Source organism: Haliotis cracherodii, unplaced genomic scaffold, assembly GCF_022045235.1.
Source record: "Haliotis cracherodii isolate W230 unplaced genomic scaffold, xgHalCrac1.p SCAF_32, whole genome shotgun sequence".
Classification (NCBI taxonomy): domain Eukaryota; kingdom Metazoa; phylum Mollusca; class Gastropoda; order Lepetellida; family Haliotidae; genus Haliotis; species Haliotis cracherodii.
Window position 1 is genome coordinate 1,720,670 of NW_027266289.1, and position 24,128 is coordinate 1,744,797.

At 47.2% G+C, this 24,128-nt stretch overlaps 1 protein-coding gene across 1 annotated transcript in view; it reads right to left on the reverse strand.

Annotated features, from left to right (window-relative positions):
• Positions 1-5,164: 5,164 nt before the first annotated feature.
• LOC139477209 (uncharacterized) overlaps positions 5,165-24,128 on the reverse strand; it is a 30,207-nt gene continuing 11,243 nt past the window's right edge. The window contains exons 2-3 of the mRNA XM_071259769.1: positions 16,261-16,376; positions 5,165-8,220 (exon numbers count right to left, since the gene is read on the reverse strand). Of these exons, the coding sequence (XP_071115870.1) occupies positions 8,137-8,220; positions 16,261-16,376 (200 nt within the window). The 3' untranslated portion in view covers positions 5,165-8,136. The remainder of the gene's footprint in view (positions 8,221-16,260; positions 16,377-24,128) is intronic.

A 24,128-nucleotide genomic window follows, 5' to 3' on the forward strand; every position in this document is an offset into this window, starting at 1 on the left:
AATGTACCTACAGGAGGACAGGACAGATCACCAGCTCCCTGTGCTTGTGAGATCTGACTTAAGGATCAGTACATGGTATAAATATAATAAATTATAGATTTATCCATATACTCGCTGCTGAAGGGCGTTCAGTCATCTGCTCTTTTCAAGCTGATGGCTGTGAGTGTTGACCATCTGTTGTCCAGGCTGGTGGTGCCACCATCTGTTATCGTCCAGGCTGGTGGTGCCACCATCTGTTGTCGTCCAGGCTGGTGGTGCCACCATCTGTTGTCGTCCAGGCGGGTGGTGCCACCATCTGTTATCGTCCAGGCTGGTGTTGTCCGGACTGGTGGTGCCACCATCTGTTGTTGTCCAGGCTACTTAATACCAGCTACTTAATTTGTAGACAAATACCAGTTGCTTAATTTGTAGACAAATACCAGCTACTTAATTTGTAGACAATACCAGCAGCCTGATTTGTAGACAAACACCAGTTGCTTAATTTGTAGACAAATACCAGCTGCTTAATTTGTAGTCGAATGCCAGCTACTTAATTTGTAGACAAATACCAGCTACTTAATTTGTAGACAAATACCAGCTACTTAATTTGTAGACAGGTACCAGCTACTTGAACATGACGCCATTCCACTGATGTCGACAGACTGCTATGACGTTCAACTCTCATTAAAATCAGATGTTTGTTCTCGTCACCTCTTAACAAAGACCCGAGGAGATCCCATTACGGGTCACATCTTAACGACCTTCCATCTGACCAATCAGAGCGTCGCTTACCAGATCATGAACGTGACGGCCTAAATTTGATTTCTGATCATGTAACCTCGAAAGATTAAACACGGGGTATTCCGAAGGACAGTTACGGCCTTTATGCCTGAACCAACACACTCTAGGCCATCTCTTAGCCATTCTAGAATGTTCCTTTGTTCCGTGTTCAAATTTTCTATCGAGAATTTGTCAAAATGTGTTTCAAAGTGTAGGCGCCAGTTTGGTGCCGTAAAGCACGAGAAAGCTGCCTTCTTATTGACTAATGTCGGCTTCTTTTCTGTCATGCCACTTGTTGGTCAAAATTTGCGAAAGGTCACTCTGACGTGGCCAGTAATGGGATACCCTTGGATCTTTGTTTAGCGATAGCGAGGACTATCATCTGACTTGAATGAGAATGCTCCCAGTACCCCCACATGTGGACGACTGTATCTTGTGTGTATTGATCGAAGTGGAGGTAAAATACTCGAGTCTGGTCATGACAGATGGCTCGCTCTCACCTCGAGGGTTTATATCCGCTTGATGTTCAAGGTGACAGTATGTCGACATTGAACAACAAACCAACCAACCACTACTCAGGCCCGCAGGAAGGCGTTGCATCGTGGATGGCTGACCCAGGGCCCATTTATCAATTGTTTGTTGCCGCACTCAATATGACCCGTGAAGATTCCGGGGTAGACTAGGTCTTCAGCAACCTATACTTGCCGTAAAAGGCGACTAACGGGATCGGGTGGTCAGGCTCGCTGACTTGGTTGATACATGTCATCGATCCCAATTGCGTGGATTGATGCTCATGATGTCAATCACTGGATTGTCTGGTCCAGACTCGATTATTTACAGACCGCCATCATCATATAGCTGGAATATGCAAACCAACAAACCAAAAGCACTCAATATTCCAGCTATAATACAGCGGGCTGTAAATTATCGAATCTGGACCAGACAGTCCAGTGATTGACATCATGCGCATTGATCCACGTGCTTAGGAAACGATGACAAGCATCAACCAAGTCAGTGAGCCTGACCACCCGATCCCGTTAGTTGCCTCTTAAGACAAGCACAGTCACGTTTTACGGCAAGCATGGGATGCTGAAGACCTATTCTACCCTGGATCTTCGCGGCTACAGGCATGGGTTGCTGAAGACCTGTTCTACCCTGGATCTTCACGGATCAGGTAATACGGAGTCCATATAGGAAAGAGGAATGCACATTGAAACGAATAGTCAGTGACTAAACTTAAAGTTCAGCGCAGTATAATCTTGCCTCAGATGGAGAGGCTGCGCTCTCCATTGTCCAGTGTACTATGACCTGTGTGTATACTGACCATAACGTATCTAGATAACAGCAGGTAGATAACAAAGCGCTGCCTAGTCAAACACACCCAGAACTTTTCGGAGAATGTGAAGACTCCCCAACACTGCAGCCTTCTGTATTACCCAGATTGTCAGAAGGGCTGTATTCCTGGTAGCAAACCCGGGTACTCTCCCAATGTCAGTCAACAGAGTGGGAGGTACCGAACCTAAGGCATCGAGAACAATAGATTATTCAAATCTTTGATGAGATGCCGAGAGCTGTGAAGGAGTTTACTATAACCCGCCACTTAGATATAAGACACCTGCACCTATGATTCTCTGCGTTGAAACCATGGCAACCAGATCTCACCTCTGTTGGAAGCCCAGGCTCTTATCCAAAATCAAAGTGCCCGCTACTCCCGTCGTTTCTCATCGATGCTCATGATGTCAATCACTGGATTGTCTGGTCCAGACTCGATTATTTACAGACCGCCGTCATATAGCTGGAATATTGCTGAGTGCGGCGTTAAACAACCAACCAACCAACGCACGACTAGTCTAACTGTTCCAGCGTTCACGCGTCAACCTGAAGAATGGGTTCGAATCTGAAATCGTTGAAAGTATGGAATATTTATGAAATTAACAATCACGCTAGGTAGATAATTTTATTTACAAAATCCATTGCATTACATCCAGTGTGGTGGAGACGCCTGCCCAACTGGGGCTGCGGGCAAACACCGGTCACGTGATACGTCACGTGCTTCCTGTTGCACGCGTCACTCTGGCCACACATTGTTATTGCGATGCAGTGAAACATCTATTACAGGAAGTCGTCAAGACCACAACAAAGTTATCGATTCTTCGCCAAAGTAAGTATTCCATGCGGGCATCGAGACTATGGAAGTACATCATTTTGTGTGATATGCCGAGTCCACGAGATTCACGTTAAAGGGGTTTCACAGCATGTATATTAAAGAGTACACGAGTACACGTCTTAAAGAGACAAACAATTAAAATAGACAATAAATTATTAAAATCATTCTGGTCTTATAAAAGAAAAGTGAAATGGTTGCCGCGTTTACAGATTGTTGTAGTATAATTTTAGACATTGTGTACAAGACAATCGAGACATTTGACAACTGTTTTGAACACTGTTTTGTTTTTCATCTCAAGTCTCAGAGGGAGCGGCGGTCGAATGGAAATTTAAACAAAAAAATTAATCTTTGGTAAGAATACAATGTTAAGATAAATTGTCTGTTCAAAATCTGGTCGTTACTTGGATTTATCCCCTGAGAGTGGCTCCCACGGGAGATATCGCTTGCGTCCCTTAGTAAGGACAGGATCCGCTGATAATGGGAATGTGCGCGGGGCTCCACCAAGCTGGTAAAAAGTCTCAGACATCCATAAATACAGGATATTTACACCTACATCTGCACACACGCCACCGACTGAAAAACTGTTCCACACACTCACTCACTCACTCACTGTCTTCATGCAGTACGGGGAGAGACTACACCCATGACGAGTACAACAATACCGGCGCCGACACACGACATCAGCAGGCACAACGTTTCCCGACTGAAGAGTGAGTGAGTGAGTTGGGTTTAACGCCGCTTTTAACATTATTCCAGTTATATCACGGCGTGTTAGCTTAATGTGGGAGGAAAGCCCGAAGTTATGCAGGTCTCAGACGTTTACCACTTTGGTGAAACCCACGAGCACGGGTATGGTGCTGACAAACCTAGAAACATAATTGGGGCGAACCGGGATTCGAACCCACAATCATAGGTTTCTGGCGTGTCCAAGGGACGCAACTCTGCACAGCGAATAGCGGCGACTTAGACAACTGGACCACCCGTCTTACAGTGTCTTGGAACTTCAATTTATTAAGATGGAAATTCAAGATAAACTGAATTCACCAAAAGAGCTTCCCAAGTCTTCCCTTTCTTCTTTGAGCTGACACTGTTGCCATATAAGAACTTAGAATTTTCAAAATCAAATCAAAAACACGTGTGGCTCTAATGGGCTTCCGTAGCAGAATAAATAGCAATACTTTCATACCTTTTTACGCGATGATGCAAACGGTCTGAAAAGTAGTAGATATATATAAGTCTCCGTCAATTTATTTGATTCTGTTTACTGATTTTGTTGATTTGAATTTCACGTAAAGTTTACTCACGACCACCCCGAAACTAATCTGGTCACGTGACGTACTGCGATATGTCGCCGACAACTCTTGTACAGTTAGACAATAACAAGACATTGCATGTACAACACACACCGACAGATTCTGACTCGAGATCGGTAGACCCCCGGCAATGGACATAAGGGTTTCGATGCATTATTTGAGAAGAAGCTAAAAACATCAGCTAGGAACCGACCATTTCCTATTAGGGATGGGGAGGGGCGGGGTTGAGGATGTTGTATGGAGGCTAATATGTTTCAATCTCATTAAAATCACATCTTAGTTCTCGCTACCGCTAAACAAAGATCTGAGGACATCCCATTACGGGTCACGTCAGACCAACCTTGCGCGAACTTTGACCGACCAATGGAATGACCAATCAGAAGGCAGCTTTCTCTTGCTTTACGGCACAAATTTCAAATTGGAGACTACGCTTTGTAACATATTTTGATAAATTCTCGATTACAAATTTAAAACCTGAACAAAAAAACATTCTGGAATGGTCTAGATTGTAAGGATTCAGTCGTTAAAACCGTTACTATCGTTCGGAATACCCCATGTTAAAGTTTTCGAGATTACATGATTAGAAATCACATTCCGACTGTCACTTTCATAATCTGGTATGCGACGCACTGATTGGTCGGATGAAAAGTCGTTCTGACGTGATCCCAAATGGGATGTCTTCAGATCTTTGTTTAGCGGTAGCGAGAACTAAGGTCTGATTTTAATGAGATTGAAAATGTTAAGCTACAAAACCTGAAAAAAAATAAAAATATTATACAACTTCTTACCACAATGTATATTTTGTGTCTGTGTTTTAAAATAGTCTGAAGCATAGTAATTATGTTTTGCCATTGCCAGCATAAACCTTAAGCCCTCCCCTATTCACTAACCCCCCCCCCCCCCCCCCCAGACACACACACTGAACAATACGAAATGGTCGGTTCCTTAGCTTAGCAATGTCGAGTCACGCGAACATCCTCAAACAGACAACGCTCATCAGGGGACGTATACAACATATGGCTGAAGTACGCTACTTTCCTGGTGTAAATACAACCTGACATTGTTGTACATATTTATCTCGACATCCGACATCTAACATTAACAAAATGTATGCACAAGCAGTTAGTAAAACATCTCTGACACTGGCCGGACCAGACTCCACGCCACTCGCAAAGGTAAGGAGTGAGTGAGTGAGTTGGGTTTAAAGCCGCTTTTAACAGTATTCCAGTTATATCACGGCGTGTCAGCTTAATGTGGGAGGAAAGCCCGAAGTGATGCAGGTCTTAGACGTTTACCACTTCGGTAAAACCCACGAGTACGGGTATGGTGCTGACAAACCTAGAAACATAATCGGGGCGAACCGGGATTCGAACCCCATCATAGGTTTCTGGCGTGTCCAAGGGACGCAAATCTGCACAGCGAATCGCGGCGCCTTAGACAACTGGGCCACCCGGTTCTGTCATATTACTTTTGTGGTATGAATCGGGTGGCCCTCAACTTGTTTTGAGTGGTATATTTACAAGCTGTTGTGTTGTTGCTGGCAGCGACGTTGTACGACACACTCACTACATCGTGGTTACAACAATGTTACAGATAGGTCCATATACACCTCGAGAAATATACACTTATTGTGGACGCGAATACTGATTGAACGAAGTCTCACTGTTGAAGTATTGTGTTTGGCACCGGAATTCTAAAAGATATTACTTGTATTGCCCGAAATTGCTTCCATACACACATGCTGCGTACGGTGAACACAGATTATTACCCGACAGTGTTTCCGTATGGTGTCTTATCATACATTAGGAATGAATACATGCTTGAGTGAGCCGCCCCAAATGTGTCATAGTGTCACGCGACTGACAGCCATGTTTGCACATCGTACATCCGGGAAACCTAAATTAACTTTCGTGGAATGTTTTTCTTTTTGTATTTTGTATTTTTAATGTTACGAAACGGTTTTTGAACAAGTTGGATGCGTATGTATATATTTATGAAAAATAGTTCCAGCTAGGACATCTCATTTGCATGTTTATCAGATCGTTAGTGAGTTGAGTGGGTTGGGTTCAACGTGTCTTGTCACGGCGTGTCAGCTTAATGTGGGAGGAAAGTGATGCAGGCCTCAGACGTTTACCAGACGTTGACAAACCTGGAAACATAATCGGGGCGAACCGGGATTCGAACCCACATTCATAAGATTCTGGCGTGCCCAAGGGACGCAACTCTGCACAGCGAGTCGCGGCGCCTTAGACGACTGGGCCACCCGTACCCCCTGGAAGGGATGTGATTGTGAGGGGTGGGGGTGGTGCCCCCTTTATCAGATCGGTTCATCGCATCTATATATTTCACTGTCCTACATGGGATTGTGAGCTCGAGTAAAAGAACCTTGTCATATGGACCGCTATACGCCGCCATTGCTTCGACCAGTTCAAAATACGCGACACTAAAACAACTTTCAAATGAGTGAGTGAGTGAGTTGGGTTTAACGCCGCTTTTAACACTATCCCAGTCATATCACGGCGTGTCAGCTTAATGTGGGAGGAAAGCCCGAACTATTCAGGTCTCAGACGTTTACCACTTCGGTGGAAGCCACGAGCACAGGTATGGAGCTGACAAACCTAGAAACATTCGAACCCACAATCATAGGTTTCTGGCGTGCCCAAGGGACACAACTCTGCACAGCGAATCGCGGCGCCTTACACGACTGGGTCACCCGTGCCCCTTTTCAAATGAGATTACACACAATGACGAGAGTAAATCTGTGGGTTCTACTGATAAGAAAGATGGAATTGTGACGTCACTTCCGAAACGAAGCAATGGTAGCGGCTTAGTGCAAGTCTGAGTCTAAAGAGAATGGATTATCACTGGATTATCACTGGATTATCGAGGATGTTAAACCCGCGTTGCTGGAGGCCGCGCTGAGATCGTGAGTGTGGAATCAACGTGATATACATCTATCGTGTATTGAACCGCGGCTTCTCTGTAAACGGCGCTGTCTGGTATAACGGGCGTTCTCTGTAAACGGTACTGTCTGATATGAGAAGGGTTCTCTGTAAACGGTACTATCTGGTATAACGGGGGTTCCATGTCAACGGTACTATCTGGTATAACGGGGGTTCTATGTCAACGGTACAATCTGGTATAACGGGGTACTCAGTAAGCGGTACTGTCTTGTATAACGGTGGTTCTATGTCAACTGCACTAACTGGAATAACGGGGTTATCTATAAACAGTACTGTCTGTTATAACGAGGCTAGACCCGTGAAGATTCCGGGGTAGAATAGGTCTTCAGCACCCATACTTGCCGTAAAAGGCGACTATGCTTGTCGTAAAAAGAGACTAACGGGATCGGGTGGTCAGGTTCGCTGACTTGGTTGATACACGTCATCGATCCCAATTGCGTGGATCGATGCTCATGATGTCAATCACTGGATTGTCTCGTCCAGACTCGATTATTTTATAGACCGCCGTCATATAGCTGGAATATTGCTGAGTGCGGCGTTAAACAACAAACAAACAAACAAACAAACAAACAAATTTTCTGTAACGGTACTGTCTGGTAGAAAAAATCAACCGGCCTAATGATACCTGTTGATGTGCCGTGAGATCTTGACAATAATTTGTAAATTGTTTCATAAATTTCATAAACGTATCTCTTCTTAAATGTTAGGTGTTATGACAGTCAAGCCATTTGCCAGAGAGACGATGAGACGTTTCACATTCTGACACGAGTGTGTGTCCCCGGGATAAAGACGGCAACAGTCGTGAATGTCAGGAGCTGATCTCTCGCCATCCACTGGCAGCTATGACGTTGATGGATGGCGGTGGAATATCTTCGGTATCTCGTTCTCTACCTTGTCGATTTGTGCCGAATGCTTCGATGTAATTGTCTGGTTGCTATAGGAACGGGTTGAGTGACAGCTCAGACTTGTGTTGTATGTACACAAGCCCTGCCTCGACTTTGACGGGAAACACGTCTTGCTGGAAACAAAATGAACAGCGATATTAGAATTGACACTCGGTAAAACTCACCAAGCGATCGTGCGTCTTATGATTCTGTGATCTTGTCGTGTCATGAAGTTGGACCATCAATATCTACCGATGGTATGTTATCTAGTTACGGTTATTTTAAGAAGTATTGATCCGCTGGACATAGCGATGCAAAGTAGGTCCTCATGAAACCTGTCTGCTGTGGGGTGAGGCCAGTACTTTGACGTGACAAGTTGTAGGGGGAGGGGTGATGTGTGTGTAAAAGAGAGGGGGCCACAGAGAGATGGGGCCACAGAGAGAGGGGGCCACCGAGAGAGGGGGGCCACAGAGAGAGGGGGGGCACAGAGAGAGGGGGCCACAGAGAGAGGGGGGCCACAGAGAGAGGGGGGGCACAGAGAGAGGGGGGCCACAGAGAGAGGGGGCCACAGAGAGAGGGGGCCACAGAGAGAGGGGGGGCACAGAGAGAGGGGGGCCACAGAGAGCACAGAGAGAGGGGGGGCACAGAGAGAGGGGGCCACAGAGAGAGGGGGCCACAGAGAGAGGGGGCCCACAGAGAGAGGGGGGCCACAGAGAGAGGGGGCAACAGAGAGAGGGGGCCACAGAGAGAGGGGGCCACAGAGAGAGGGGGCCACAGAGAGAGGGGGGCCACAGAGAGAGGGGGGCCACAGAGAGAGGGGGCAACAGAGAGAGGGGGGCCACAGAGAGAGGGGGGCAACAGAGAGAGGGGGGCCACAGAGAGAGGGGGCCACAGAGAGAGGGGGCCACAGAGAGAGGGGGGCCACAGAGAGAGGGGGGCCAAAGAGAGAGGGGGCCACACAGAGAGGGGGCCACAGAGAGAGGGGATGGTTTAATCTGGGATACAACCTGAACACCGCCTAGATACAAATGGGATACAGCCTGAACACTGCCGGGATACAACCTGAACACTGCCGGGATACAACCTGAACACCGCCGGGATACAACTGGGATACAACCTGAACACTACTGGGATACAACCTGAACACTGCCGGGATACAACCTGAACACCGCCGGGATACAACTGGGATACAACCTGAACACTGATGGGATACAACCTGAACACCGCCGGGATACAACCTGAACACCGCCGGGATACAACTGGGATACAACCTGAACACTGATGGGATACAACCTGAACACTGCCGGGATACAACCTGAACACTACCGGGATACACCCGGGATACAACCTGAACACTGATGGGATACAACCTGAACACCGCCGGGATACAACCTGAACACCGCCGGGATACAACTGGGATACAACCTGAACACTGCCGGGATACAACTGGGATACAACCTGAACACCGCCGGGATACAACTGGGATACAACCTGAACACTGCCGGGATACAACTGGGATACAACCTGAACACTGCCGGGATACAACCTGAACACCGCCGGGATACAACTGGGATACAACCTGAACACTGATGGGATACAACCTGAACACTGCCGGGATACAACCTGAACACTACCGGGATACAACTGGGATACAACCTGAACACTGATGGGATACAACCTGAACACCGCCGGGATACAACCTGAACACCGCCGGGATACAACTGGGATACAACCTGAACACTGCCGGGATACAACTGGGATACAACCTGAACACCGCCGGGATACAACTGGGATACAACCTGAACACTGCCGGGATACAACCTGAACACTACCGGGATACAACTGGGATACAACCTGAACACTGCCGGGATACAACTGGGATACAACCTGAACACTGATGGGATACAACTGGGATACAACCTGAACACCGCCAGGATACAACTGGGATACAACCTGAACACTGCCGGGATACAACTGGGATACAACCTGAACACCGCCAGGATACAACTGGGATACAACCTGAACACTACCGGGATACAACTGGGATACAACCTGAACACTGCCGGGATACAACTGGGATACAACCTGAACACTGCCGGGATACAACTGGGATACAACCTGAACACTGCCGGGATACAACTGGGATACAACCTGAACACTGCCGGGATACAACTGGGATACAACCTGAACACCGCCAGGATACAACTGGGATACAACATGAACACTGCCGGGATACAACCTGAACACTGCCGGGATACAACTGGGATACAACCTGAACACCGCCAGGATACAACTGGGATACAACATGAACACTGCCGGGATACAACCTGAACACCGCCGGGATACAACTGGGATACAACCTGAACACTGCTGGGATACAACTGGGATACAACCTGAACACTGCCGGGATACAACTGGGATACAACCTGAACACTACCGGGATACAACTGGGATACAACCTGAACACTACCGGTATACAACTGGGATACAACCTGAACACTACCGGGATACAACCTGAACACCGCCGGGATACAACTGGGATACAACCTGAACACCGCTGGGATACAACCTGAACACCACCGGGATACAACCTGAACACCGCCGGGATACAACCTGAACACTGCCAGGATACAACCTGAACACTGCCGGGATACAACCTGAACACTGCCGGGATACAACCTGAACACCGCCGGGATACAACCTGAACACCGCCGGGATACAACCTGAACACCGCCAGGATACAACCTGAACACTGCCGGGATACAACCTGAACACTGCCGGGATACAACTGGGATACAACCTGAACACCGCCAGGATACAACTGGGATACAACATGAACACTGCCGGGATACAACCTGAACACCGCCGGGATACAACTGGGATACAACCTGAACACTGCCGGGATACAACCGGGATACAACCTGAACACTGCCGGGATACAACTGGGATACAACCTGAACACCGCCGGGATACAACCTGAACACCGCCGGGATACAACCTGAACACCGCCAGGATACAACCTGAACACTGCCGGGATACAACCTGAACACTGCCGGGATACAACTGGGATACAACCTGAACACCGCTGGGATACAACCTGAACACCGCCGGGATACAACCTGAACACCGCCGGGATACAACCTGAACACTGCCGGGATACAACTGGGATACAACCTGAACACTGCTGGGATACAACTGGGATACAACCTGAACACTGCTGGGATACAACTGGGATACAACCTGAACACTGCCGGGATACAACTGGGATACAACCTGAACACTGCCGGGGTACAACTCGGATACAACCTGAACACCGCCGGGATACAACTGGGATGCAACTTGAACACCGCTGGGATACAACTGGGATACAATCTGAACACTGCCGGGATACAACTGGGATACAACGTGAACACTGCCGGGATACAACTGGGATACAACCTGAACACCGCCAGGATACAACTGGGATACAACCTGAACACTACCGGGATACAACTGGGATACAACCTGAACACTGCCGGGATACAACTGGGATACAACCTGAACACCGCCAGGATACAACTGGGATACAACCTTAACACTGCCGGGATACAACTGGGATACAACCTGAACACCGCCAGGATACAACTGGGATACAACCTGAACACTACTGGGATACAACTGGGATACAACCTGAACACTGCCAGGATACAACTGGGATACAACCTGAACACCGCCGGGATACAACTGGGATACAACATGAACTTTACTGGGATACAACCTGAACACTGCCGGGATACAACTGGGATACAACCTGAACACTGCCGGGATACAACCTGAACACTGCCGGGATACAACTGGGATACAACCTGAACACCGCCAGGATACAACTGGGATACAACCTGAACACCGCCAGGATACAACTGGGATACAACCTGAACACTGCCGGGATACAACTGGGATACAACCTGAACACCGCCAGGATACAACTGGGATACAACCTGAACACTGCCGGGATACAACTGGGATACAACATGAACACTGCCGGGATACAACCTGAACACGGCCGGGATACAACTGGGATACAACCTGAACACTGCCGGGATACAACTGGGATACAACTGGGATACAACCTGAACACTGCCGGGATACAACTAGGATACAACCTGACCACCGCCGGGATACAACCTGAACACTGCCGGGATACAACCTGAACACCGCCGGGATACAAGTGGGATACAACCTGAACACTGCCGGGATACAACCTGAACACCGCCTAGATACAACCTGAACACTGCTGGGATACAATTGGGATACAACCTGACCACCGCCAGGATACAAGTGTGATTCCACAAGCTGCGACATGCATCAGGTCAGTTCGGACTTATGAAAAAAAAACCATTTAGAACGCTAAAGAATAGCACGATAACGTCATTTCGTTGTTGGAGAAGCAGCGGCGAGACTGAACGTTCGATTGCTACCTTCAGATATGTGCGTTAGAACAGTCCTGGCGCTGACACCATTGTGTTGAAGGAGGACATCATGTTAACAACACTATCGTCCATACCAATCAATAGCCATGTCATCTAAATGCTGTTGTGTCTCTTTCAAAAAAGCCTCAAAATCTCTCCGCTCAGGGCACATCATCGTACAAGAGACGTCATTGCAACACAGTTCTTAAATGATTCATTAAATTCCCCTGCCTCGTCACGTCAGTAATTGTTAGTGCAGTTTATACCTTGGCAGACACATCGTCCACAGACTCGTGAAAATCTGGGGTAGAATAGGTCTTCAGCAACCAATACTTGCCGTAAAAGGTGACTATGCTTGCCGTAAGAGGCGACTAACGGGATCTGGAGGTCAGGCTCGCTGACTTCGTTGATGCATGTCATCGTGTGCCAATTGCGTGGATCGATGCTCATGATGTCAATCACTGGATTGTCTGTCCAGATTTGATTTTTAACAGACCGCCGTCATATAGGTGGAATATTGCTAAGTGCGGCGGTAAGCAACAAACAAACAAAACACCGTAAAGGCCCTATGTAACGACTCTCATATAGACGGGTTCCTGACAATCGTTACGCTGCGTCATCTTTACGATCTGGTTTTTTTTCAGGTCTTATTGCGAGTAATCATTAAACGGTGACACGCTTGGGGCCTCCTTTATTGACGCATTGGGCAGAATTGTGAATAGTTTAGTAGCCGTTGTTTACAAATATGCAATAGAAGACAGAGGCGCCTCTGTCCAGTGATTGACATCATTGCGAAACGCTTATTCTGATTTGACGTCACGGCCATCATAACCAGACACGTGAGTGACAGCACCCAACACGTGGCGCCCGTGCAAGTCTGTCTGTCTACGCAGTTACATGTCACGTGACATTGGAGGTGACGTCACACGCCCTGACGAGGTCAGTAGACAGACCTGTTTACAGTCTGTTCCTGTCTTGGAGGATAAACACGATCGCAGCGTTCTTGTTTGTTTGTTTTGTTTACTTGCTTTTTACGCTGCACTCAGCAGTGTCCCAGCTATAGACAGCCGCCGGGACCAGACATCCCAGTGATTGATATTATGAGCAACGTCCTAGGCCGTCGGAGTTCGCTGACAGGCAATGGACCAAGATCCCTGAAGGTCACTGACCGCCCGATCCCTGAAGGTCACTGACCGCCCGATCCCTGAAGGTCACTGACCGCCCTATCCCTGAAGGTCACTGACCGCCCTATCCCCGAAGGTCACTGACCGCCCGATCCCTGAAGGTCACTGACCACCCTATCCCTGAAGGTCACTGACCGCCCAATCCCTGAAGGTCACTGACCGCTCTATCCCTGAAGGTCACTGACCGCCCGATCCAAGAAGGTCACTGACCGCCCGATCCAAGAAGGTCACTGACCGCTCGATCCCGCTCGATCCCTGAAGTCACCTCTCACGACCAGCATAGGTTGCTGGTGACCAATTCCTACCCGGAATCGTGGTCCCTGGGTATAACTTGGAATGAATGTTACATGCGTTTGACATGATGCAGAAGTCAAAGGGTGTGTCTGAACTCACAGCACAACACTGTTGACAGTTTCCCGACACTGTTGAAAGTTTCCCGACAGTATTTATAGTTTCCCAACACTACTGACAGTTGTTTCCTGAGACACACACACACACACACACATACCCCCCCTGAGACACACACACACACACACACACACACACACACACACACACACACACACACACACACACACACACACACACACACACGCACGCACACACACACGCGCGCGCGCGCACACACACAAACACAACACAACAAACACAGACACGCACACACACAACGCACAGACACCACACACGCACACCACACACAGACACCACACACACACACACACACACCACACACACAGACCACAAACATACAGACCACACACACACACACAACACACAGACGCCACACACACAACACACAGACACAACACACAGACACCACACAGAGACACCACACAGACACAGACCACACACATACACCACACACACACACACAACACACAGACACCACACAGACAGATACCACACACAGACACCACACACAAACACACACAACACACAGACACCTCACACAGACACCGCACACATACACCACACACAGACACCACACACAGACACCACAGACACCACACACACAGACACCACACAGACACCACACACAGACACCACACACATACACCACACACAGACACCACACAGACACCATACACACAGACACCACAGACACCACACAGACCATACATACAGACACCACACACAGACACCCCACACAGACACCACACACAGACACCACACACAGACACCACACACAGACACCACACACAGACACCACATACACCACACAGACCATACATACAGACACCACACACATAAACCCCACACAGACACCACACACAGACACCCCACACACAGACACCACACACAGACACCACACACAGACACCACATACACCACACAGACCATACATACAGACACCACACACATAAACCCCACACAGACACAACACAGACCATACACACAGACACCACACACAGACACCACACACAGACACCACACACAACATAGACACTACACACAGACACCACACACAGACACCACATACACCACACAGACCATACATACAGACACCACACACAGACACCACACACAGACACAACACAGACCATACACACAGACACCACACACAGACACCACATAGACACCACACACAACATAGACACTACACACCTCACACACACACCACATACAGACACCACACACACAGACACCACACACACACACACACACACACACACACCACAGACACCACACACACACACACACACAGAGGCACCACACACACAGACACCACACACACAGACACACACACACACACACACACACACACACCACAGACACCACACACACACACACACACACACACACACAGAGGCACCACACACACACACACACACACACACACACACAGACACCACACATACAGACACACACACACACACACACACCACAGACACCACACACACACACACACACAGACACCACACACACAGACACACACACACACACACACACACACACACACACCACAGACACCACACACACACACACACACACACACACACACACACACACACACACACACACACACAGAGGCACCACACACACAGACACCACACACACACACACACAGACACCACACATACACACACACACACACACACACACACACACACACACACACACCACAGACACCACACACACACACACACACACACACACACCACAGACACCACACACACACACACACACACAGAGGCACCACACACACAGACACCACACACACACACACACACACACCACAGACACCACACACACACACACACACACACCACACACACACACACCACAGACACCACACACACACACACACACACACAGAGGCACCACACACAGAGACACCACACACACAGACACCACACACACACACACACACACACACACACACACACACACACACACACACACACACACACACACACACACACACACACACACACACACACACAAACAGACACCAGTTTTCCCCTCTCGTTCAGGTTTCTATAGATGTCCTCCTGAGGAGAAGTCGGAGTCGGGAATCAACAACTCCTTCACGTCGTCTTACCTCCAGTCCGATTTCGTTCTTCCCTGTCTTCAGATCAAACATGTAGGCGTGCCAGGGACACATCACGTGACACTTGCCATTGTAATCCTCGATCTGACCTTGAAACAGCGGCCCCCCTACAGCACACGGAAAAACACTGAGTGAGTGAGTGAGTGAGTCAGTGAGTGAGGGAGTGAGTGAGTCAGTAAGTGAGTCAGTCAGTCAGTCAGTCAGTCAGTCAGTCAGTCAGTCAGTTAGTGAGTGAGGGAGTGAGTCATTGAATCAGTGAGTGAATGAGTGAGTCAGTAAGTGAGTGAGGGAGTGAGTGAGTTAGTGAGTGAGGGAGTGAGTCAGTCAGTGAATCAGTGAGTGAGTGAGTGAGTCAGTCAGTCAGTCAGTCAGTGAGTTAGTGAGTGAGTGAGTCAGTAAGTGAGTGAGTGAGTGAGTCAGTCAGTCAGTCAGTCAATGTCCAATATAGAAGGAATAACCGTCTGTTTTCGTATAGTAAATATCATATATTATATGAAATAAATAACAAATAAAGAAAACACAAGAGGGTAATAATTCGCATCATCATATCACCTCCACTTATAAATAACCGAGTTTAAGACATGTAACCCTTCACTGATTTAGAAATTGCAATGACATGAATGAATGGCTCAATATAGTGCCAAATCATTTGCAGCCATGCAGGTTTACATAAGCACTCACGCACCCTGGGGCCTCCGTGTCGACGTCCCTTGGAGCAACACGGCATTCGACGTCGAGAGCAGTGTGATGCCTCAATTAAGAATCTTGCAATTCCATTGGTTAATCCGTTTGTGACGAAACAACGCATTTCACAGTTGACCCTCGAATCACTTGACTGACACTGACGTGGTATATTGACTCGTCGCATGATTGTAATGATTGACCCTACAGGTCAATATTTTGACCAGTTCGTCCATTTCTATGCTAAGGGGTAGTGTTCCCCAGGGTAGTGGACAAAGCACGCCAAATTGTGTAAGGTGACTCAACATGCACTGGTCAATGTTAATTTGTCATCTAGAATTGACCTACACAGGAGCTGTCGCTTGGGGGAAATGACGCGATCTTGCCTTGAATATATCGCTACAATCAAATTGCATCACAATACTTTCTAGACCTTTATGACGTCATTGTTATTGTGACGTCACAATCATATGACGTCACTAATCGCTATGCTGCTGATCCTGGTCAGAGTACTTTATACACTCAAGACACTGATGGAGGAATGATGTTGCATGATGAAAAGAATCTCGCCCAGTGTCTTTATATCATAGACTCTCTTGGATCAACACTCTTGGATACAAGTTAAAATCTCCTCGGCAAGTCTGGGAGTTTGAAACTTTTATCAACTCGTTTTGATGTAGTTTTATACCTCGTCAAAAGTATCGCTCAACCGAGATGTTTTGATAATTAAGAACTGACTTCCACTTTGAGTGAGTTCACTGGAGTATGCAGCTTTATAGAGTGATGGCCAAACTGTATGAACGTCGGAGCTTCTCACTGTTGTTACATCTTCCCGAGGCAAGAGAGTTAACTGACTTTAAAAGTCCAGTTTCCACCCTTGCCGAACTAGGCTGGAATTACTGGGTTCGATCGTAGCGCCACCAGTGGCTATTACCAGTTATGTCCCGTCTAAACCTCGCCTATAGACCAATCAGATTCTACCTCTCGTATCACTTGCGTTTGCTTCACACAAAATGGTGGCGCCCGGTCAGGACGATCTGATCGATAATCAAGATATATATTGTGATAAAACGTGTCTTACATCGCGAAATGCATCAAATCACGTGAGGACCTTGAATAAAAACGTGAAAAGATTTGGAAAATATCTGCTGAAAACGAGTTGGCGGTGCACATGCTTTGCAAATCAGCAATCGACCGAAATCTGCACTACAGTTAACGAACCGGATTTCTATTTCGGTGCGCGATTTTGATTGGACTATGCATAGACTCGTTAGTCCAGCCAAAATATAACTCCATAATACCAGCCTAGTTCGGCAAAGGTGGAAACTGGACTTTATAGTCAGTTAACTCCCTTGCCCCGGGAAGATGCTGTTGTTAAGATACCGAACGAGTCAATACTGCGGTAATTTGGATGTGCTTTTCTTCGTTTTGTTCTCCAGGATGGGTTGTACCGAGGATATCCTTGAACGGGTTTGCAATCAAACTCTGACTTATCCCAATGTATGCTAAAACGTTGAGTTCAAGATTAAAGGGTCTGAATGATGAGAAAAATATATATGTGCCGGGGAATCCCCAGGGGTTTTCCCAGGAATGTGGAAGTAGTCCGTCAGTGTTTACGTCACTTCAAGAACACGGTCTCGTGAAAAACGTATGGACGTCTAATTTTGTCGTTCATTCACTTAAGAACGTCAATTTCGCGGTCATGTGACCGACCTCTCGTCCAAAGGAAAAGCTGAATATCGTGTAAACTTCACATGCAAAAAGTATTCAGAAAATGGACGGGTAAGGGGCAGCTGGCAAGCGAAACAAGAGCAGTGAAAAGTGTCACTTAACATCAAATAAGATGATAATTTTATAAAAGGGCATTAGCGGAGAAGAAAAACAACTTTATTCGTCAGCGACTATGAGGACTGCCACTGGGGATAAACAGAGGCTGGTATGGTAACTGTCAGGAATGAGATGAGATCAACACCTGTCTTTGTAACGCTGTACCTTTGTCAGTAAGATGATCAACAGTGGAAGTCAATACCTGGTGAAGCCAACCCTAGACGAACACATCCGCAAGACGTCCCATGCTCACAATTAGACGCCTGATCCTCAACTGAGGGATGTGTTGCCATTCCTGCAATGTCTGGGTCAATTCTTCGAGATTCTGTACTAGAGGGCCCCAGACTCTGACCCTATGTCCAAACTGATCCTGAGTCTCAGTGGCGTTGTTCTGGAGATGGTCAGTCGGTGCTTGGTAGGACCGGGTATTGCCCATGAAGACAGGAAGGTGGCACAACAGAATGCTATCTTGGTGCCTTTCTCCCCTGAATTGTGACCAAATCAAGTTTACAATCAAAGGTACGACATCCCTCACGACATCTCACTGAGCCGCCACCACACGCCACTGTTTCCTGGATGTTGTGCTGATAAGAAGATGTTCCTCGTTGCCTCCAGACACAAGTCCTGATGAAAATAAAATCCTCCTCCATGACCTCAAATTCGAGTGAGTGAGTGAGTTGGGTTTAACGCCGCCTTTTTTAACATTATTCCAGTTATATCACGGCGTGTCAGCTTAATGTGGGAGGAAAGCCCGAAGTGATGCAGGTCTCAGACGTTTAGCACTTCGGTGAAACCCACGAGCACGGGTATGGTGCTGACAAACCTAGAAATATAATCTGGGCGAACCGGGATTCGAACCCACAATTATAGGTTTCTGGCGTGCCCACGGGACGCAACTCTGCACAACGAATCGCGGCACCTTAGACGACTGGGCCACCTCAAGTTCGAAAAGCTCGACCTGACACCAGGCTACCCGGCTCTGCATGTGTTGGGGTGAGAGGAGTGGACGTCCTATTGGTCATCTGGTCTTAATTCTGCTGCCTTCAGTCGACGCCTGGTGGCGGTAAGGGACACTCTGTTGTGTGTATGACAGTGATGACGAAGAACACTGCAAGTTAAAGTTAGCAGCCGTTGACTGACGTAGAAGGATCCTGTACTTTCTGTCTCTGGTCTTCTGTGGACGTCCTGATCTCGGCAAGTCTCTCCCATGTCCAGTCAACGTGTGTTTTGTAATGAGTCGATTGATTTTTGTATGATAAATGTTCAACACAGTGACACTAGCCCATGGTCCATGCCAGTGATTTTCAATCTTTGATTTTATGGGATTGTACACTGGGCATTACAGTTAAAACCGTTCTAAAGATAGACTTTCAAATTGGTGGAATTTTCATTAAAGACAAAAAAATTAGAGCAGTAAAGATGCACGAACATACTGACTTCAAAAAAGAATTTCTCTTCAGAGACACCTGAGGTGTACATACGGCTCGGATAAACGTACCCAGTCCAGATGGCTATCACTCTGCATGCAGATGTGTCAACACAGTGTACCATTTGAAAATCTCTACATTGAAAATTAAACTCGCAATTACACTTCAAATTTGGTGGTGCGATACTTTTGACGAGGTGTGTATTTGACATGAATTGGTTGGTTGGTTTGTTGTTTAACGCCGCATTCAGCAATATTCAAGCTATATGACGGCGGTCTCTACATAAACGAGTCTGGACCAGACAATCCAGTGATTGATATCATGAGCATCGATCCATGCAATTGGGATCGATGACGTGTATCAACCACGTCAGCGAGCCTGACCACCCGATCCCGTTAGCCGCCTTTTACGACAAGCATAGTCGCCTTTTACGGCAAGCATGGGTTGCTGAAGACCTATTCTAGCCCGGATCTTCACGGGTCGTATTTGACATGAAAAGACATTCGGGTGAGATCCTCCTTATGTCCCCACTTTCTCATATTCCCGCGTATAATACCATAATAAGATATCTCTAATTCGAAAAATGTATTTACGAAATCATTTTGTGCCAAATACATAACCGCTGGACAGGTCACGTGAGTGACAGGTGATCATGTGACAAGTGATCTCTGTGCACAGGTGTAAACCTGCTTCACACACAGCCACGGGGTAATGAGATACCCCCCCTTCCCCTCCCTCTCCCTCGAATCAATATAACAAGTCAGGGATATATTGGAAGGATAATTGGTTGCCATGGATACCATTTTACAGTTAGCTGTACCTTGTCAGCAACATTGTGTTATTACGAGAGCGATCTGCACGAGGAGGGGATGCAGTCATGGTGAGGGATGGGTGGGATTGTGTGTGTGTGTGTGTGGGGGGGGGCGGTAGGTAGTGGGAATACTTCTTTGACAGCTCAATTACAAAACTGTGAATTTTGTTTTCTATTTATGAACGTACATATTTTGAGGCATGGTGTGTGTGGTGTTCATTTGTGATAAGGAGTGAGTGAGTGAGTGGTTTAACGGCGCTTTGCACAGTATTCACGGCGTGTGAGTTTGATGTAGGGGAATATGAAAGTGATACCGCTACAGACATGTACCGCTTCTGCGAAACCCATGAGCAAGGGTATGGCGCTAACAAACCCAGAAATATGATCAGTACGAACCGGAATTCGCCCCATGGAAGTGTCTGGCACAGCAAAGGTGCGTGTCTCTGCACAATGAAATGCCTCGCCTCCCACAACTAAGCGTGGTGCCTAACTAGGTCGCCATGTCGCTTAACAAAACTATCCATAAGTCTGACCGATTAATGAGAGAAACCAAATTAAACGAAGACCATGTACACGATAAGCCTATCATTTCCGTACATCTATTGATAAAACGAACCCGCTAATTTCCAATCCACGCCTTGCGGTGAGTCATGGCCAGTCTATTATCACCAGCTGTGCCAGCCTACCTGACATTATGCATGAGAGAACATCGACTCTGAATAAATGGTGATCTGAGTGGATTGAAAATGATATCATATCATAACTTGAATTGAATATTGTTTTACGTTTATGTAGGTGCAAACCGCTAAGCAGAATCCTGTCGGTTTTACGCTCATAACTCCATAACCGTAAACATATACTCTTCCAAAAAAGAAACTTGACATAGATGTAAAACCACTTTTTGCCAAATATCTAAAATAATTACATTAAATTAGAACCAGATAAGTCAAACAGAAAGATGATCTGTCTATAATTCGCGAAAACACATGCAAAGCACATAAACGTAGCGTTTGGGGATCAATTTTACAGCTTCATCCAAACGCAACCGCCTGTAAAAAACGTGCAGCACAGGATCCTGCATTTAGGCATGCAGGCCCCCCTGCTGAATGGGTATTGAAATCCACATCAATGGCTGTTCATACAGTCCTTATAACGACAGTAGAGGCGGTGACAGAATGCCAAGACTGAATGCAGCTCAACGGAACAACGCCATTGGGAGATTACAAGTTGGATCAACTCAGCAAGAAGTGGCAAGTCACTTTGGCGTATCCAGACATACACTCTCCGCACTGTGGACCCGATACAACAACACCAACAGAGTTGACGACAAACCAAGGTCAGGAAGACCAAGGGTGACAACCCAAGCACAAGATCGATACATCCGGCTGCGACACCTCCGAGACCGCACTACCACAGTCACGTCTACAACCACACAGATCCCTGGGGTACGCAGAATATCAGATCAAACGGTACGCAACAGACTGAGGGAGGCTGGACTTTTTGCACGAAGACCTGTTCGACGTCATGTATTGACCCCACGTCATCTGGCGGACCGTCTGCTTTGGTGCCAACAGAGGGTTAGATGGGCACGTGCAAGGTGGAGAAATGTACTGTTTACTGACGAGTCCCGTTTCTTACTCACACGTGCTGATGGGCGCGCACGTGTCTACATACGTCGGGATTAACGTTACGCCCCCAACTGTGTGCAGCAGGTTGTCCCATTTGGCGGCGGGAGTGTCATGGTATGGGCCGGAATTCATTACGGTGGTAGGACGCCTCTCGTGCATGTGGCAGGTGCATTGACAGGTGTGCGTTACAGAGACTTGATCCTACAGCCTTACGTTCTTCCTCACGTCAACGTTCATGGCGGACAACGCTCGACCGCATATTGCACGTGTTTGTTAGGACTTCCTACAGCACAACAACATCTAGACATTACCTTGGCCAGCCCGGTTACCAGATTTGTCCCCGATTGAGCATCTGTGGGACGAGTTGGATCGACGCGTTCGCAGAAGGAATCCACCGCCCCCAACACTTCCGGCGCTTCTTGATGCACTTCAGCATGAATGGCAGCACATCCAACAGCGTGTTATTGACAACTTGATTGCATCTATAGGTCGTCGGTGTCAAGCGGTGATTGATGCACGTGGTGGGCACAACCGATACTGACATTTTCTGTACCCCTGTGACATTGACTGTATCGTGTACGTGTGTCTGTCTAGGTGACACGATTAATGTTTTGAACATTGTGTACATTGATCTTCAAACAGTGTTTCAATTATGGTTTCTGTGTCCTATTTTAGAACAATCGCATTATATTACATTTTGAAAGTCAGTGTCAAGTTTCTTTTTTTTGAAGAGTATATATTACAGTCGTTTCTTATAAATACGACAAGAATAATACCTCCACAGGCTAGGTAATGAATCATTAACACACAATACGTAAACAGATATTGTGAAACATTGCTGTTATCACATCCCTTCCTCGACAACACTTCCTCCATGAGAACATCCCGGAACTTCGGCGTTAACGCAGAAATAATCCCTTCCCCGGGGACTGGCGCGAGTTTGTCGTTATTTCCGTGCTGCACGAGCGTGTCGTTATTTCCCGTGCTGCACGAGCCTGTCGTTATTTCCCGTGCTGCACGAGCTTGCCGTTATTTCCCGTCCTGCACGAGCTTGTCGTTATTTCCCGCCCAGCACGAGCCTGACATTATTTCCCGTGCAGCACGATCCTGTTGTTATTTCCCGTGCTGCACGAGGACATGTCACATGACTTATCTCATTAACACACCAATCACCGCTCGTAGATATATACTCAACAACAAACGTTCCCGTGACACCAATATTATAGTGTATTTTTCAAAGAAGTAAAGTTTGGTTTTCAGTATTGTAGTACATGTATGGAATCAAGTCGCATAAATGCAACTGCTACAGAAAAGCATGCATTCCATTCAAAAGTTGACTTTATGCAAGCCCGATGCATTTCACTACCCAAGAATGGGTATAAAAACATGTGCGGTAACGGGATTCCATATGCATTGTTTAGCATCGTGCTGACAACAACCACTCAGAAAAAACAACAAAATTACGCAATTATTCAACATTACGAA